Source organism: Erigeron canadensis, chromosome 8 (assembly GCF_010389155.1).
Source record: "Erigeron canadensis isolate Cc75 chromosome 8, C_canadensis_v1, whole genome shotgun sequence".
Taxonomy (NCBI): Eukaryota; Viridiplantae; Streptophyta; class Magnoliopsida; order Asterales; family Asteraceae; genus Erigeron; species Erigeron canadensis.
The window spans coordinates 30,442,659-30,460,410 of record NC_057768.1 but is presented as its reverse complement, the minus strand read 5'-3'; the positions used below and the strand labels follow the sequence as shown (position 1 = coordinate 30,460,410).

Below are 17,752 nucleotides of genomic sequence, written 5' to 3'. Positions count from 1 at the left end.
ACAGACGGATTCGTTTATGTCGGTAATTTGTCCCTAATCCGTCACAAATATTTTCGAAAATTATTAATTGGTTGTTTGTCGGTAACTCGTCGGCAATCCGTCGAGAATTTGGGAAGGAATTTTTTGCCATCGAAAATCAATCGGTAATACGAGATTTTCTAGTAGTGATGGTAGACTCGTAAGTGACAATGTTAAAGGGGTTGATCCCCGTATTGACTTCTCTATAAATATGGGATCAGTCTTTCGCCCATAACAACACACATGATAATAGTATTATATACATATTCATTGCATCATTTGAGATGCTCAATTGGAAGATCAAGTATCCTATCGGTGTATTACTCGTGACATTATCATCTCTCAACTCATGTAAGCATGATGCGTAACCTATAACATGATTACGATCAAATACATTTAACAAAGACATATAATGTGATGATATGAACCATGAAGGTTTGATTAGCTATTTTGCAGGGCCGGATTTGGGCATGTGTAACATGCGCAAACAAACAGGGCCTAATATTTTATAGAAACCAAAAACTTTACAGGTTCAACCATATATATATATATATAAATAAAAAAAGATATTACAAAATGTTATATTTAGTCTATTGGTAATACTTTTTTCTTCTAATACGTAAGCACAAACCTAGCATACCTAGTGTGATTTTTTTTTCTTTTAATATTAAATAGCGTTTTTGAAAACCAAGAGACAGACCCTACTATTTTGTAAGTTAAGTAATTAAGTACCGCCATATACTCATTTACATTTTTGTTAAACGCTTAGGGGTTAAGTTTCTAACAAGTTAATCCAACCTGCTTATTTGAGCTTAATTACTGAAAGACGAAATTAACGTAATGGATTTCCTATTGGGTTTGTCAACATTTCACATTTCTGATCATTGTATTAGGAGATAAGATGGACTTCTTTTTGTATTTGGACATTATTAGTGGGTTTCAATTTCAATATTATAGTTGATGTGATATAAAAGACAATGCAAACAATGATTTGGATAGTGACATGATAACAGATCATTTATGTGTATTTTTAAGTTTTTTCATACCTTAAAAATTTTTGTTTGATTATTCAAAATTCATACGGAGTATTTCTCAAGGTTTAAGAAAAGTAGGAAAAAGTCGATATAAACATTTGTTAGTTTTAGCACAAAATTAAGTGAAATAAAAACTCGATCATAAGACATATTAATTAGCAACTATTTTTTCAGAAGTTTTTTGAGTTGAGGTTTTTTTAAAAAATAATAATCATGTTTAGTTGTAGCTTTTAGACAAGAGCTCCAACTCAGAAAAATGTAAATATGAATGAAATAAAATCCACAACGGTGTTCTCATTACTACTTAGTACTGTATTTGTCAAGCATATATAATACACTTACAAATTAAAGTACTAAATTCATATAGAGTATGATGTTATAGACATGGAACACACCATGTAAGATATGAGAGAATTACTCTAAGAAATTGCCACAGATATAAAGAGAGAGACTGAGAGAGTGTGAAGGTGTGATGTAGAATTCAATCGTTGTTTTCTTAGTAAGCCTAGTTTAAAATATGAAAGAAGTGAAGTGGGTTATCTAATTTCTGTAAAAAAAAACCCTCTCACATCTACTTATTTTTTTTAGTTTAAATAAAGCGCACATATATTTAATTTGTAAAAAATTATAAAAAATATTAAAAAGTTAGGATTTAAGAAAAACTTTCACTTAAATTAGATGTAATTAAGACAATCTAACACTCATTTTTCTCTTTAAAAATAATGGAAGCCCTAATCACATTACAATTTATGACCTTAGAAGACCAGATAATTTTGGCGATAGACATTTTTTTTCCATGCTTTACAACCAAGTGACCAACATATTTGAAAATTTCATATAATTATCTGTCTTTTAAGGCGCAAAAACTAACAACTCCTTCAAAATTGGTGTGGTCACCCTAAGTTCAAAAATTAGTAATGCCCTAAAGGAATTGCGCTCCTATATTTTAGATGGGTATAATATTACAAAAGCTCCCTCTCCAAATATTTTGGCAGATCTTTGAACTTATGACCCCCGGACGAAATCCTCCATGGAAATACACTCTCATTACTGGATCAAGACCCCAATTACAATCCCATAATTCTGTGTGACCAAATTATAAACACCGGTTCATTATTATGTTATATGCCTATAAGTAACAACTTTAAATTATAGGAAATCATTTCGTGAATGTCTCAAAATTATCTGCTTTTAAAGAAAAAATTTGAATATGTATAAAAATTTCAGCACCATGCGGCTGCATAGGTAAGCGGGTAACGTCGGACATACCACGCCTCCATATTACATCCTTTTATGACATAAAAAGAAAATAATTAATCCTTTTAAAAAATAGCTTAAAAATCTTATAAAAACCTTAATTCATAGCAAGTGTTATCCATTTATTATTTTTCTTAATCTTCTCCCTTATTTTTCCATGTGTCATGATCTTATAATTAGAAAGATTTTGATGTTATTTTGTTCGAAAGATTAATCATTTTTTAAAATAAAAATCAACTCATGCCGAATATTTTCAAGATTAAGGAAGATAAAAAAACAGTAAACAATAAACCAAGAATGGCAAGTTCAGACATTAGATATTTGTTGAAAAGAAAAAACTTATTAATTACTAAAAATACAATAAACTTATTAATTAATTACTATATAATAAACTAATAATATATGATTGGGGATTAGGTATTGTAAAACAAGTATTAAAGTAAATCAAATAAGATAAGATCTTTACCCTTAGATCATGATTAAATTGATGCATAAGGATTCACGAATCAATTGATGCACGGTGATTTTCATGATACATAGTGATCTCCACTGAACAAAAATCTATTATTTTATTTGTTTTTTCTTTAATACTTATTTTATTTCGCCTAAAACTTACATGATTATTAGTATTAGTATATGGGTAATGATCAATCCTCCAAAGTTATTAGCCTACAAATCCTCCTAATTAGTATAATTTTGACATGTGAAAAATCAGAGGGATTATATTTAATCCTCCACTAATTAAACAATCATTATTTTTATTCGAAATCATTTCAAGGTTGAAATATTCTAATCCAAAACACATCATGGTAAATTATGTTTCAAATGGTACGGTGTTCCCCATACGACAAATTATTTGATAAGATATGCTTGAACAAAAACATGTGACATTTTGTTTTTTATGTTAATTAATTAATGACTATACAGTTTTTAAGTTTGAACAACAAGTATTAGGATTTGATAAATAGAAAGAGATATATTTATTGAAAGTTTATTTTTTTGATAAAAAGAACTTTTTCATTTGATATTTTGATGAATTTTGATGAATGAATATTTCATACATACAATTTTTACAAAATTAATATACGTGTTATAATTCTTGTTTTGCATGAATGCATGCAAAATTACACGAATTCTAACCGTCGAAGTTTGAATCATTAAATCTAACACTTATCGTTGTAAATAATAATAATAATAATAAGTTTATCATTTCAAGATTCAATTTATGTAAAATGGGAGGTGTTTTCATAACTTAATTTTAGGACGTGTGGTATATTATTTTGATAATTTAGATTCATGTAGAGATGTCTCATATATATGAAGTCGATATATCTAGTGATTTAGGCTTCAGATTTTTTCAAGCTAGGTCCCATGTTTTTGTACTCATTATAAAAAAAAAACTATTATACATATCTAACAGGCTAATGAAAAACTTACAAACACTTTTTAGCCATCTACAACAAATGTACCTATTATACTATACAGAGTTTAATTATATAATGCTTACATTGTTGTAGATGACTAAATATTGTTGTAGATTTCTCATTCCCCTAACAAAAGGCCTCATTATATCAGGTCATCTTTAATTATTATATCAGTTTGCCCAAACAAACCGTCCACCTTAGCAACACATTGATAAACTCAACATATTGACTTCATTTTATCTTCAACCCAACAAACTGAAATACAATTTGCTCATGTCACATCGTCATCCAAATTAAATTAAATAATACATTACTTTATACACAAAAAAAATAAATAAAACTTCGCCTAACATATCTTCAGAAAATTAAACACATATCCGGTTCTGTTTGTGTTTTACTATGTATCCACTGATCCACATTCCACAACATGCTCATGTGATTATGTTTGTGTGATTAGCCAAACTCGCCTAACATATCCATTTAAATTTCACACACGTATGTTCTAACTAAACGGGGAAAAAAGGAATATTATTATTAAATTGAATACATAATATGAAAGTATGGTTTTTCAGTTTTAACGGATCAATTTGTTATTAAATAACTTGCATAACATTAACAATAATCTATATATATATATATATATATATATATATAATATATTTATAACTCTCTATCTCCTAGCACTTATATGTACGTCATATCTCATAGCTTGTCACATCAGCTTTTGTCTAACGTGTCGTATTGATATCGTTTCGCGATGAGAGTTTGACACTTCATCGGCCTATCAGTCTTATGTATCATCTCCTTTCAAACAAAAATAAGAGAATGTGACATACTTACCACCACATAATTGTTGTTGTTAATCAATTAATACCTAAATATTGAGAATGCAATTCCTTTTTTTTTTCTTTGTAAGAATAGAATTTTTTTTGTTTCACTTTTTTAATACATATATGATATGATTTTATTTATTATAAGAATAATGTCAAAAATAAATGCGTAGCTGTTTCTTAGTTTTTTTATTTATTTATTATCAATGGTGCTAATTATTTAAACATTTATTAGTTGATACTCAAATGTTTATAATTTTCTGTAATAATATCAATTTGTGTCAATTATTAGTAGCTTGTGAACTTTCAAGATGTTTGAAATCTTTCTATATATATATTTTAGAGATGGCCAATTTTTCACGTTCAGTCCAACTGGTTATATCTTTAATTAGTCACTTAGTCGGTTTGATATCCTTTTCGATTTTAAAAACATTAGATTAAGGTAACAATGGGTCTTCTATCAACCTAAATGAAAACTTTATTACTCCCTCCATCCCATATTAAATGTTCAATTTTAACTTGTCAAGTCTTCTGCTTACAACTTTGACTATAAATATCTTTTTTTATGTTATATAATAGTTGACGAAAGTTATATAAATGAAAAGTTTATTGAAAACTTGATGGAAATAAGTCAAAACAAAATAAAACTAACTAAAACAAAAATTTAATAATAATGTTTTAAATTAAAAAGTCAACATAACAAAAATAAATGTAAATGTAAAAAAATACAAATAAAAAATCTGTATATATCAATTTCTAACTTTTCTCATTTTTTTTGTGTCTTTTGGATATAAATAAATAAAGGGGAATGATATGTCTACAACAATATATGCTTTACGCAGTTATAAACTGTGCATTAAAACATGTACACTCGTTGTAGATGACTAATAGTTGTTGTAGATCTATCACTTCCCATAAATAAAAGAACCAAAACAATTAAAAAATAGAAAGACATCATCCACGCCAAAATACCCCAAGATGGACAGATCCACGTTGGCTTCTCCGCACCAAAATGACCCTGATCAAGTAATGGTCCATCCCATGACACCAGGGTGGTTGGGTCTCGACACTGTCCACATAGCTACCATTATAAACACTACTCTAATATTCTATAACGCTTTATGTTACACGGATTTCACGGACGCTATAACTCTTAACCTTTTAGGCATATGTCATTACTAAAATATATAAAGTGTATTATGTAATTATGTATTGTAATCAGACACTTTTTAGTAACAACAAACTACGTATTTCGATATATGTTTCCTTAGGTTTGTTTCTTTAATTATCTTTAAAAGATGATAAAAGTATTTTAATTCATTGTATATTTTAAATCTGTCATCATATAGATTTTTTTTAATCCTATCAACATTCACTGTTACCTGAACATTCTTAAATCCACTTGTAGTATTAGAAGTTACATTTGCTTTGTCCGTTAACTTGGCAAGATTCACAATTATTGCCCTTAAGTGAATTAATTATAAAAAAAAACCCGGAAGTTGGTCAATTTTTTTAAGTTACACTCCGCTACCCGACGCCGTCTATTTTGTCCGTCAATGGAGTGGCAAATTCGTCATTTCACCATGTTCATTTTCTTCATCTTTCACACTCAAACATGTATAATTGTATATCCCAACCCAAAAACTTAAAACCCAGGTTGTTGAACAAGAAACCCAAATTCTTGAATATGAATAAATGATATCTCATAATAGTAGAACTAAATCTAACAATAAACACCATATTCATCATTAGGTTCTAATTTCATCAACAGATCCATATATTTGAAAATATATAATGCACTCTTCGTTGCGAATCTCCGGCTACCACCACTCCAAATCTCGTTTTTATATTACTTGATCTATATCAGATCTCGCTTATATAGTAAAAGAGGAGAGTTCTCATTTTATAGAAAATCTCGTTTCATCTAAATATAGATGAATTGAATTATGGAAACAACAACAAGAAAAGATAAACCGGAGGCTAACCACAAAAACTAGTCGCCGCCGGAAAAAACCCCGACAGCCACCGTTTTGTTCCATCTGTCACCGGAAAAAGCCACCACCAGCACCGCATGTTTTGGTTGTGAACTAGGAGTAGTGGTAGGTCGATGATGGTGAATAAATGATCAATCGGCGTGCAAACAAGAAAAAGAGCCATATCTGTAGTGGTAGTCGAGATTTCAGGTAGTGGTGGATATATATGGTTGTTGGGGTGGTGATGATGATATATCTTTTCTTTTGGTTTTGATATGGGAGCTAAATGAGAGATAAATGATGATGGAGGTGGGGATGTGTTTTGATCTAGATGTATATGTTAGGTATATAGATGGAGTGATAAGTTTCCCATAGGTTTGTAGATACATATACAATATATATATGGGGAACAATCAAATAAAAACAGTCTTAAAATAAGAATACGGTGATAATACTTAAAAACTACATTTTGATGCATTAAAAGTCTATAAACTAACATTGTATATAACTAATTATCATTATTTAACTGTTTAACAGCACATTGGTCTGTCAAAATCCAGAAAATCATGTTTTTTGTTTTGTGCATTCATATTGGATGCATATTCATCAAAATGATGCATCCAACAAATAACGTGATTTTTTCGATTTTGACGGATCAATGTGTTGTTAAACATTTAAATAATGATAATTAGTTATGCATTATGTTAGTTTTATGGACTTTTAATGCTTCAAAATGATTTTTTAAGTGTTCTCACTGTTCTTATTTTAAGAGCGTTCTCACCAGAGTGTTACCCATATATATATATATATATATATACATATTTATCTATGAAAAGAATGATAAGAAGAAGGATAAGATGAAGAAGAAGATGGTGAAATGACGACTTTGCCCCTTAAATGACGAACAAAATAGACGGCAACTAGTAGCGGAGTCTAAATTGAAAAAATTGACCAACTTTCGGGTTTTTTTTGTAATTAATTCACTTAATGGCAAAAACTATGAATCTTGCCAAGTTGAGGGATCAAAAATATAATTTTCTCTATAGTATATTTCATGTAAGTAAAAGGGAAGGGAAAAAAAAGGCAAAAAGGACGCTAAACGACGTTCCTATGTTAATGATCTTGTACACATCGATGTCGAGCAAGGGATTAAGTGGCGGATCTTGAGGGAAGTTTCAGAGAGACCTTAAGTCACGAGAACCAAAAATAATAGTAAGAAAAAGGGACCCCTATTGCTAAAGTATAAAAACCATAGGGATCAATCTTGCAATTAACTCTTAATAATACATATCATCATTTATTTTTATCTTTTCTTAATATATATTAAAAAATTACTGACCTAACTACTTATTAATCAATTAAAAAACTTAATTAAATTTTTAAAAATTAATTTTCCATATATCATAGTTTAAATTCTAATTCGAAAATATGGACCCAAAAAAAAAGTTATATTACTATTACTAATTGTAAAAAAGTTTTATTAATTTACATGTTTTTGTAATCCATCATTAAATCACACTTTTTAGCTTTTCTAGAAATGAATGAATTTTCATAGATACTTAATTTAAATATAACTTTTAACATATTTTACCTTTTCACGATTATTAATAATTAAACTATTAAAAGCGTATTTCTATAAAACTATTTTAAAATATATGAATGCTTCGATTGATGTTGCTAATCAGATTCACACAATAATTTATATTCACGTCTTAAAAAAGCAAACTATATTATCCAATATATCAAAAATATTTTAAAAATCTGTTATATTTTTTTAACAAGTTTACTTTTTTGGTAATATCAAATTCTTAATATACAATCTGTAACTTATAAATAACTAGCTAATTGACCCAGGTTCAACCTGGCTATTCTAAACTTTTTTGGTAAATACATGTCTATTATCGTAATGAAACATAAAAAACCGTAATGTAAAAATGTTTATATTTTTAGTGATAATTTATCAATGTTGTTACAATGAAAAAAGAAGATTCAATTTTTATTGCATCATTAAAAAATGTTATTATACATTAGACTTCATATATAGTGTTAAAAACTTTCAAATGAAAAGACTAAAAATTAAAATTCAAAAGATGATGTCATAAATGAATTAGATAAAAAAATAAATATTTAATAAGAAAAAGTCTAATGATGTTAAATAATATTTTCTTAAAAAATATAGATGTCATCATAATTTTACTTTATTTATAATATAGATAATTAAAGTTTATATATCATTTAGTTTTTGAAAATATTTTTTATTATACAAGGTACATCTCCATTAGTTAAACTTTAAAATATACATAAGTTTACTAATTAAGTATCTAATGTACTGACAATTATATATTGTAATCTATTGAAAATTATAGAAAAGATCTTAAGGAGTTAATTGCAAGATTGCTCTTTATGGTTTTTTCAATTTAGCAATGGGGTCTGTTTCCGAGTTTGCAAGCAATGATGATCCATTTTGTGTTGTATAAAATGATGATATTGTCCCTGCACGTGATAATTATGTGAAGACTTGACGACATTCGCTAACGATTCTATTAAAAAAAAGACCAATATTGCAAAACATTTCTCAAAATAGGACTCTCATTGCAACCATATTTGAAAAGAACTCCATTGCTAAAATGTACAAAACACAGGGACCAATTTTACAATTAACTCAAAAGATTTTTTTTAGCAAGAAGACATGTCAGAGTCAACCTACAGATTGTGGGGTTTATCAAACTGGTGGGACCTACCTTTAATGCCATAATTAAAGAGGGCAAATCTAAAGAAAATGTACAACTTTATCACCATGGCATACAAATACATGTACACAATTTACAACTTCTTTAAAATATTACCATTACTATGGATAAAACAAAATTGGTTTGCTTTTACCTTGTGGAAAGTTAAAACAGCTACCATCGAGAAGTGGGAATTGTACGGTCACACTATACCTATATGCTTTACACATGGTCACGTATACATACACAAACCATATATCTATCTCTCTTTCTCATCACATGCTAAACAAAGCCCACAAAATTACATTTCTTTATTATTATCATTATTAAACCTATATTTTAATATTTTATTACACTATTTTTCCATATTTGAAAGTTTTCATTTTTATCACAAACTTTTTATTTCTTAACAGACAGATAAACACTACTTGAAGTCATACATTTCAACTGAATATTATGGTGGAAAACGGTCACCACCACCACCACAACCAACCACCGCATCCGGTGGTGGCTCCGCCGATGAGCATCCAACAGCCGTTAGGAGCTGCTAGAGGACCTGCTTATCCCCCCACTGAACAGCTTAATGTCCTTAACTATTGCATCCATTCCAATCCTTCATGGGGTTTGTTTTCTGTTTTTTTTTTTTTTCTAAAAATATTGAATTTATCTTTCAATGAAACTTAAGTTAATTCTCATAAAGATTGAAACTTTATGAAAGAAAAAGCTGTAATCTTTGTTGATTTTTATACTCTTCTGTTTATATTTTCTGACTAATAAAAATGAATTTTATTCATGTTTAAAACCTGAATTAAAAAAAAAAAAAAAAGATTGAAACTTTCTTGTAAAAATAAGCTGTAATCATTATTAATTGAAGACCCTTTTGCTATTTAAATTTTATTGGTGTATTTGGTATATATATTTTGCATCTTTATAATTTTACCTTCCAAATACTGAATTTTTTATATGTATATCTTTCTTGTTTGATGACCCTTTTGAGTATTTTAATTCAGTTTTTTGTAATCTGAATATTTTTTCAATTTAAACTACAAATCCTTAAAAAGATTGACTTTTATGAAAAAAAGTTGTAATATTTAGTATTTTAAAATCATTTTTGTTATCTTATATTTGGTTCTTTTAAGTGCTTATATACATATATGTCATATGCTTTCTTTGATTCATTTTGATTCCTCATGAATCATTTGAAAAGCCCCTTTTAAGGAAAAAAAAAAGAGGATTTTATAATATATATATATATTTTATTATTTCAAGTTCCTTGTTCTAAAAATAAAGCATCAGCAGAAAAGTGTATTGTTCCCTTTGTTTCTGAGAAGAAAGGAAAGAAATTTTCATTTTTTATCTTCTTATTGTGGTCATGGGGATACCCTAGTTAGGCCAGTACATATGAAGTCAAAACCCGCCTTTTCCGGATAACCTGAACCTTGGTTTATTTTAACTACTATTGAGGAGTTGAAGTCAAACCAACTAAGATCAACCTGATTAAATTTAGAGGAAATTAGATTTCTTGGTAGAATCTTAGTATATTAAAATAAAAGATAATCTTATTGTTAATTTTGTTATTAATCCATGTTAGTTATGAAATTAAAATAAAATTAATATAATATTAGTTTTTATATTATCATATGGAGGGAATGTTGAGTTTGACCTCCAAAACATCTTGTCTTTTGTTTATTAGTATTAGTTTTCCAATTATATAATTAGTTTTGTTAAGCCCTTTACTTATACTCAATCTTTTTTACAGGCCAAACTGTTTTACTTGCCTTCCAGCATTACATTGTGATGTTGGGAAGTGTTGTTATGATCGTTAGCATGCTTGTTCCCCAAATGGGTGGTAATCATGTGAGTTATTTAACAAATCCATTCATTTTGCTACGATAAATCGCCAATAAAGATTGAAAGTTGGTTAATTGTGATCTTGTTTTTTTAATAAAGTTCGTTACTTGATTGGTTTTTATAGGGTGATAAAGCTCGTGTTATTCAAGTGGTATTATTTATGTCGGGTTTGAATACCCTTTTGCAAACTCTAATTGGTAGCAGGCTTCCAACAGTCATGGGGCCTTCTTTTGCTTATCTTTTACCCGTTTTGTCGATCATAAATGACCTTGCAGACGAAGATTTCTCATCTGAGCGTGAGGTGATTATGTAATATAAGCTTACTGCTAGTCGTTTAATTGTTTGGTATCAAACTTTTTGCTTAAGTTACCTACTATATTTTAATGTTTTGTATGACAGAGATTTCATCACACGATGAGGGCTATTCAAGGAGCCCTAATTATATCTTCATTCTTCAATATTATAATCGGATTTAGTAGAGCCTGGGGAGACTTTACAAAGTAATGTTTATGCGTAATTAAATACACCACATATATATCTTCAATAGCATTACTTTATTATTTCAGAACTGATGGTTTTGTTCGACGTATCTGTAGGCTATTTAGTCCAGTTATTATCGTTGCATATGTTTGTGTAGTCGGTCTTGGACTATTTGGTAGAGGGTTTCCTCAGGTACAACTTTATCATTCCTGAATATTTCTGTTCTGTATGTTCTTGAGTTTTTATTTGGAAAGAAAAGAATCGAAAAAAAATAATCTCAAACAAAATTATGTTTTTAAGTTTTTAAAAGGAGGGAATTTAAAGGAAGTAAAAGGGAAATCCAATTGTTTTTGCTTTTATTATTTTCTTCTCATATGTTGGTGAATAGAAGGGTAAGGAAATTTTTATAATTCCTTTTTTTTTCTTTTCTATTCTATTCCTTTCTCTTTTCTTTTTCTTTAATATACAACTTTCTATGTTTTTTGAAAACGAAATTCTAACAATTATATTGCAGCTTAGCAAATGTGTGGAGATTGGTCTTCCCATGCTTTTATTTTTGATCGTCTTTCAACAGGTATGCTACACACACGCACATGTTATGTGTTCGTGATATCTATATATGTATCTGTGATGAATATTAATGATGTTATGTTATAGTATCTGAAGCGGCTACATGAACGGGCTCATCCTATTCTTGAAAGATTCGCTTTGCTTTTTTGCATAGCACTTATATGGGCTTTTGCTGCTCTTCTCACTGTAGCTGGTGCTTATAAAAATGTCGGTAATGTAACAAAACAAAATTGCAGGACAGATCGTTCTTACCTCTTGGAAACTGCACCGTGGTAAATTTCACGTCGTCCGTGTGTCCTTTATAAATCATTCACAACCTAGATTTTTTCTTTCTGACTATTTGTATTTGCTCAACTAAATTTAGGATCAAAATGTCATATCCGTTTCAATGGGGTGCTCCTATATTCAGAGCAAGTCATGTTTTTGGAATGATGGGGGCGGCTCTTGTGTCTACAGTAGAGGTATCTTTATTCTTGCTATTTCTTTCTTTTTTAATAAGTGGCATTTTTTTTGTTAATCTATTTTGTGATGCTTGTAGTTATTGTGTGCAGTCCACAGGAACTATGTATGCTGCATCTCGTTTTGCAGGTGCCACACCTCCTCCAGCACATGTCATTAGCCGGAGCATCGGTTTTCAGGTTTTTTCATAATCCACATTCCATTTGTTATGGTTATTTTTCTGCAGCTACACCCCAATAGTATCTCCTGCAGCTGGTTTTATTACAATTGATTATCAAATTCTGATTGGATCGAATAATCACTTTCATATGCATGTACAAACACACGTTATATGATCTAAGTATGAATAGTGATTAATACTTGCTATCTGATTCACAATGAAGGGTATAGGCCAACTACTTGAAGGGATATTTGGTTCAATTGTGGGGACCACTGCATCTGTGTAACCACTCATTTTCTAATTTATAATTTTTACATCTTTTAACTATTAATTCCACAAGACACTTTTATGTTAAATGTATGTATTTCTCAATCAATATACAGAGAAAATGTTGGACTTCTTGGGCTAACTAACGTGGGAAGTAGAAGAGTGGTTCAAGTATCGGCTGCTTTCATGTTCTTCTTCTCCATATTTGGTTTGCATTCTCAACAATTTCCTCAAAATAATCTTGCTATCATACTTCACCATTTGACTATAAATCAGTTATTTTTCAGGAAAATTCGGGGCATTCTTTGCATCAATCCCTCTTCCAATATTTGCAGCCATATATTGTGTTCTGTATGGTCTTGTTGGTGAGCATTTTTTAGGAAATATTCTAATTCTGTATGTATTATTCAGTGCATATTTATAATTAACTTTATCTTTCACCAGCTTCCGTTGGAGTTACATTTATTCAGTTTACAAACAACAATTCCATGAGAAATATCTACATCTTGGGATTATCTCTGTTCCTAGGAATATCAATACCCCAATATTTTGTTATGAACACTGATCAACTCGGTAATGGACCCGTTAATTCTAATGGTGGATGGGTAAGCAATTTGTCCTTTTTTTTTATTTAATACTTATGTGTTATTCCGTTTCAAGTAGGGTATCAGATCTTTATTTTATGTTCTTTTTTTTTCAGTTCAATGATATATTGAATACTATATTCTCTTCCCCTCCAACGGTGGCAATGATTGTGGGAACGATATTGGATAACACGTTGGATGCACATGGTGCACGGGACGATAGAGGAATGGGGTGGTGGGCCCCTTTTCAACATCGTGAAGGCGACGGAAGAAACCAGGAGTTTTATAGTTTTCCTCTCAGAATAAACGAGTATATGCCTAGGAGATATTTATGATTTGTTATCCCTGCCTTTTTTGGATATAAGTTTTGTTGTATATTGGTACTAGTTTACATGGCTATTGATTTTTGAAGGATGGTCAAATATGTAGGTTTAGCCTGGAAACTTATAGAAAGCAAGAATACAAGTTTTCATGGGATATATTGACCTTGTAGTTATGTTTTGTGGTAGATTTTCAAATGGTGGCATATAATTTTCACAAGGACCACAGTCTTTACTCAAAAGTTGTCTATTTTCTACAACCTGGCTTCCAAAAGACTAGTGTCCATATGCTCTTAAAGATTTGTCTGACCAATAACATCTTTGGTGGGCCTGTGATAGACCCTTTGATATAATATGTATCTCATCCTGTTATTGATAAAAATTCGACTTGTGAGGGTTTGTAAATGTCAAAATGTGTGGGTCAGCGGGTGAGACTGTGAGAGCCTGTCTCTCGTTTGAGGTGGCACATGGATGGATTAGGAGATTGGTAACGACTTGCGCAGTTCGGGTTGAAACAAGTCATTTTTCATTGTGGTTCGGGTTGGATTATACAAAGCACATCTGTATGGCTTTGTTGAAAATATCTAGTAAGTACGAGTAACTAATATAAGGTAATTATAGACAGTAATATATTTCTATCTTTAAACAAAATGATTTACCAGACTGATTAAAAAAGAACATGTCAGACGAGTTTCAACCCTTTTTACCTGAATGGATTCAACTCATTTGATACTCAAGAAAAAACCAAATCAGAATTGGTCAGTAAGTTGTCTCTGATTTGTAAAGTTGTCAACAAATGACCACCCAGAGGAGCCATAATTCACTTGGTTTTGAGCACTGGGATCTCAGTTTAAATACTTACAGCGGCGAATCTTCTGTCCGTCCGGCAACACTAAAATGGCACACAACTACAGAAGAGTTGGTAATGTATCGTTTGCTTTTCCTCTATGAATAGGAGACGCAAGGAAACACGACCACGCCAGATTTTGTTCAATGGCTTGTTTAGCTGTTTGAAAAGTAGTTCCTGTGATCCCTTGGTTGTTCTGGTAATTGGAATCTATGCAAGTATGGCGTTGGTCTCTTAAAAGGCCATTTGGTGGAGATAGGCTGTGTGCAAGTTTGGCGTTGAGAAGAAAACCATATCCAAACTCAAAAGCAAGTACAAAATGTTCTGCATATATATTTTAGGCCATTTGACTGTACCTTACAATGATGTTCATTCGCACTTCCATTGTATATTACTCATACAACAAATAATGAGAGTGTCAATTAGGTCAGATTGGGAATACATTTTGACTTAATTCAGTAACTAATGAACTTGCACCTGTGGTCGACCCGAGAGAAAGCAAGCACCAGCAGCACACCGTCTGTGGACTACCAGTAATCATTACACGAACACAAACCATCTTCAAAGTGATGAAATCGATTCACATCTCTCAGTATAATCCTCCTCCCATATACACGAGAAACCAGTTTAAAAGCCGAGTGACAATCGCTACAAACTCTAAGGTTCTTGGTTATGCGGATAGACAATTCTGTATCAATATTCTTAAGACCAAAAGCCAAAGCTAGCTTCTCACCATGATAATTTAGCATACCATACTTATCTTCATCTTCTACATCATGAAATACACAAGAAAAATCAGGAACATAACCTGCCATCTTTAATTCTATGACCATCTGCTCAACCTTTTTATACACGTCTCTCGTGAATGAATCTAACTGCTCCCCGGTGTGAAAACCATGTAACTCTTGATTAAACTCGATCAAACTAAGTGCTGCAGGCTTTCTTAATCCTCTATCTTTCATATCTTGTCTTAGTTTTCCGACTTCTTGCCAGTTTTGTGAATCCGCATAGATATTGGACATCAATACATAATACCCGCTATGTTGTGGTTCAAGGTGAAAGAGATTATCAGCAGCAATTTTTGCTAAATTTGTATTCCCATACATTTTACAAGCCAAAAGCAGAGCTCCCCAAACTTCATCATTTGGCTTTGATGACATACTTTTGATCAGTTCATATGCTTCATTCAATTGTCCAGCTCGGCCAAGCATATCCACCATACAAGCATAATGTTTCGGCTCTGGGGTCACTTCAAATTTTTCCATTTCTGCAAAACATTCCTTTCCTTCATCAACAAGCCCTGCGTGACTACAAGCCGAAAGAATAGAAGTGAAAGTGATGTGATTTGGACTAATATTCTCATTTTTCATCTCCTTGAAGAGTCTAACCGCTTCTTTCCCAAACCCATGAATGCCATAACCCGCAATTAAGGTGTTCCACGAACTAACATGAAGTCGGTCCCTCGATACTTCTTGAAACATTTTTAAAGCAGTGTCCAAATCTGCACATTTTGCATACATGTCAATTATTGCATTCCACAATGTTAGGTTAATCTCCATATCGTGTTGTACGATAAAATCATGGATTTTAGTTGCATTTTGTCGCGAACCAAGATAAGCACAAGCCGAAACAATCACTAACACTGTAACTTCATTAGGAACAACATCAGATACCTTCATTTTCTCAAAAAGACACAAAGCTTCACTAGCTAGCCCGTTTTGCGTATAACAAGTAAGCATAGAATTCCAAGTGATACAATTCCTTTCCTTCTTGTACTCAAACACCATTTCCGCATACTCAACTTCCCCACATTTCCCATACATACCAATAACCGAGTTAACAACAGGAACCTCTTTTAAAACCTCATTACGAATAGCAAACCCATGGACAGCCCGAGCCCGTTTCACATCTCCCAACTGCCCAACAGCAGAAGCCACAGTCACAATAGTAACCCAATCCAAAACCAAACCCTCTTCTTGCATTTCGTGAAGCAAATACAACGCGATCTCCCCCTTTTCAGCTTGTTCATAAGCCGTGATCATCGCAGTCCAACAAACAACGTCTTTATACCTCATTTTATCAAACACCTTACGCCCGTCTTCTAACAGCCCACAACCCGAATACATATCAACCAGTGCAGCTTCAACGTAAACATCCGAACCAAACCCGTTTCGTATCACTTCACAATGAACCAACTTTCCAAACTCACAAAACATGTAATCACTCCCACATGACTTTAACACAAAAGGGTATGTAAAGTTATTTGCTTTTAGACCATTTTTACGCATTAGACGATAAAACAACAATGCTTCTTTACAGAAGCCGTTATTCGCGTAAGCGCGAAGCATCGTGTTCCATAAGAAAGAACTTGATGCGTGATGGGTTTGGTTAAAGACCAACCGGGCTTCTTTTATATGGGAAAAATCAGAGTATTTGATGATGATTTTTGCACCTAAATGAACACTTTGTTTTATAAGGCCATTTGTGGTGAGAATGGAATGTATTTGTTTTAGTATGGTTATATTTTTGCATGATTTAAGGAATGTATCGAAATAGGTTTCGATTTTGGAGATAGTATTGTTGTTGTTGGTTTTATATGTGTTTAGACCCCGGCGAAGCATGTTTGATGAAGATTCACTGTTTGAAGTAATTTGAAAGTCAACCAGTCGTAGGTAATATTTTAAGTTATTTATTTAAATTTTTTTTTTTCCTAATCAGTTTAAACATATGTATTTTTATCCGGACGTTGCCAGTGAGGAAAAAAAAAAAACTTTCAGGACAAAATTAAAAAAATATTAAGCCGAAAAACAATATTTTTATGGCAAAAGTTAAGAAAGTAAAAGTTGTGGTCAAAAATAAAGAAAATGAAACTTTGGTAACAAAATTTAGAAACCAAAAGTTATATGGTAAAAATAGAAAAAGTTTAATAAATAAAAGTTATGTAGTAAA

At 31.1% G+C, this 17,752-nt stretch overlaps 2 protein-coding genes across 2 annotated transcripts; one reads left to right on the top strand and one right to left on the bottom strand.

Annotated features, from left to right (window-relative positions):
* Positions 1–9,625: 9,625 nt before the first annotated feature.
* LOC122578812 (nucleobase-ascorbate transporter 3-like) lies at positions 9,626–14,176 on the top strand. The gene is made up of 14 exons (XM_043750855.1): positions 9,626–9,887; positions 11,025–11,122; positions 11,241–11,417; positions 11,516–11,616; positions 11,713–11,788; positions 12,111–12,170; positions 12,254–12,438; positions 12,531–12,627; positions 12,718–12,804; positions 13,009–13,067; positions 13,169–13,260; positions 13,340–13,417; positions 13,497–13,657; positions 13,753–14,176. Exons 1-14 carry the CDS (start codon positions 9,722–9,724, stop codon positions 13,969–13,971), a joined length of 1,656 nt encoding a protein of 551 aa, XP_043606790.1. The 5' UTR covers positions 9,626–9,721; the 3' UTR covers positions 13,972–14,176.
* Positions 14,177–15,133: 957 nt separating this feature from the next.
* On the bottom strand, positions 15,134–17,424 carry LOC122580619 (pentatricopeptide repeat-containing protein At4g33990-like). Its single transcript, XM_043752886.1, has one exon. It carries the CDS (start codon positions 17,422–17,424, stop codon positions 15,331–15,333), a length of 2,094 nt encoding a protein of 697 aa, XP_043608821.1. The 3' UTR covers positions 15,134–15,330.
* Between the last annotated feature and the right edge of the window lie 328 nt (positions 17,425–17,752).

Coding starts and splice junctions, on each gene's coding strand:
- LOC122580619 (XM_043752886.1), bottom strand. CDS start 17,424: ATGCTTCGCCGGGGTCTAAACACATATAAAACCAACAACAACAATACT.
- LOC122578812 (XM_043750855.1), top strand. CDS start 9,722: ATGGTGGAAAACGGTCACCACCACCACCACAACCAACCACCGCATCCG. Junction 9,888..11,024: donor CCATTCCAATCCTTCATGGG/GTTTGTTTTCTG, acceptor TCTTTTTTACAG/GCCAAACTGTTTTACTTGCC. Junction 11,617..11,712: donor GCCTGGGGAGACTTTACAAA/GTAATGTTTATG, acceptor ACGTATCTGTAG/GCTATTTAGTCCAGTTATTA.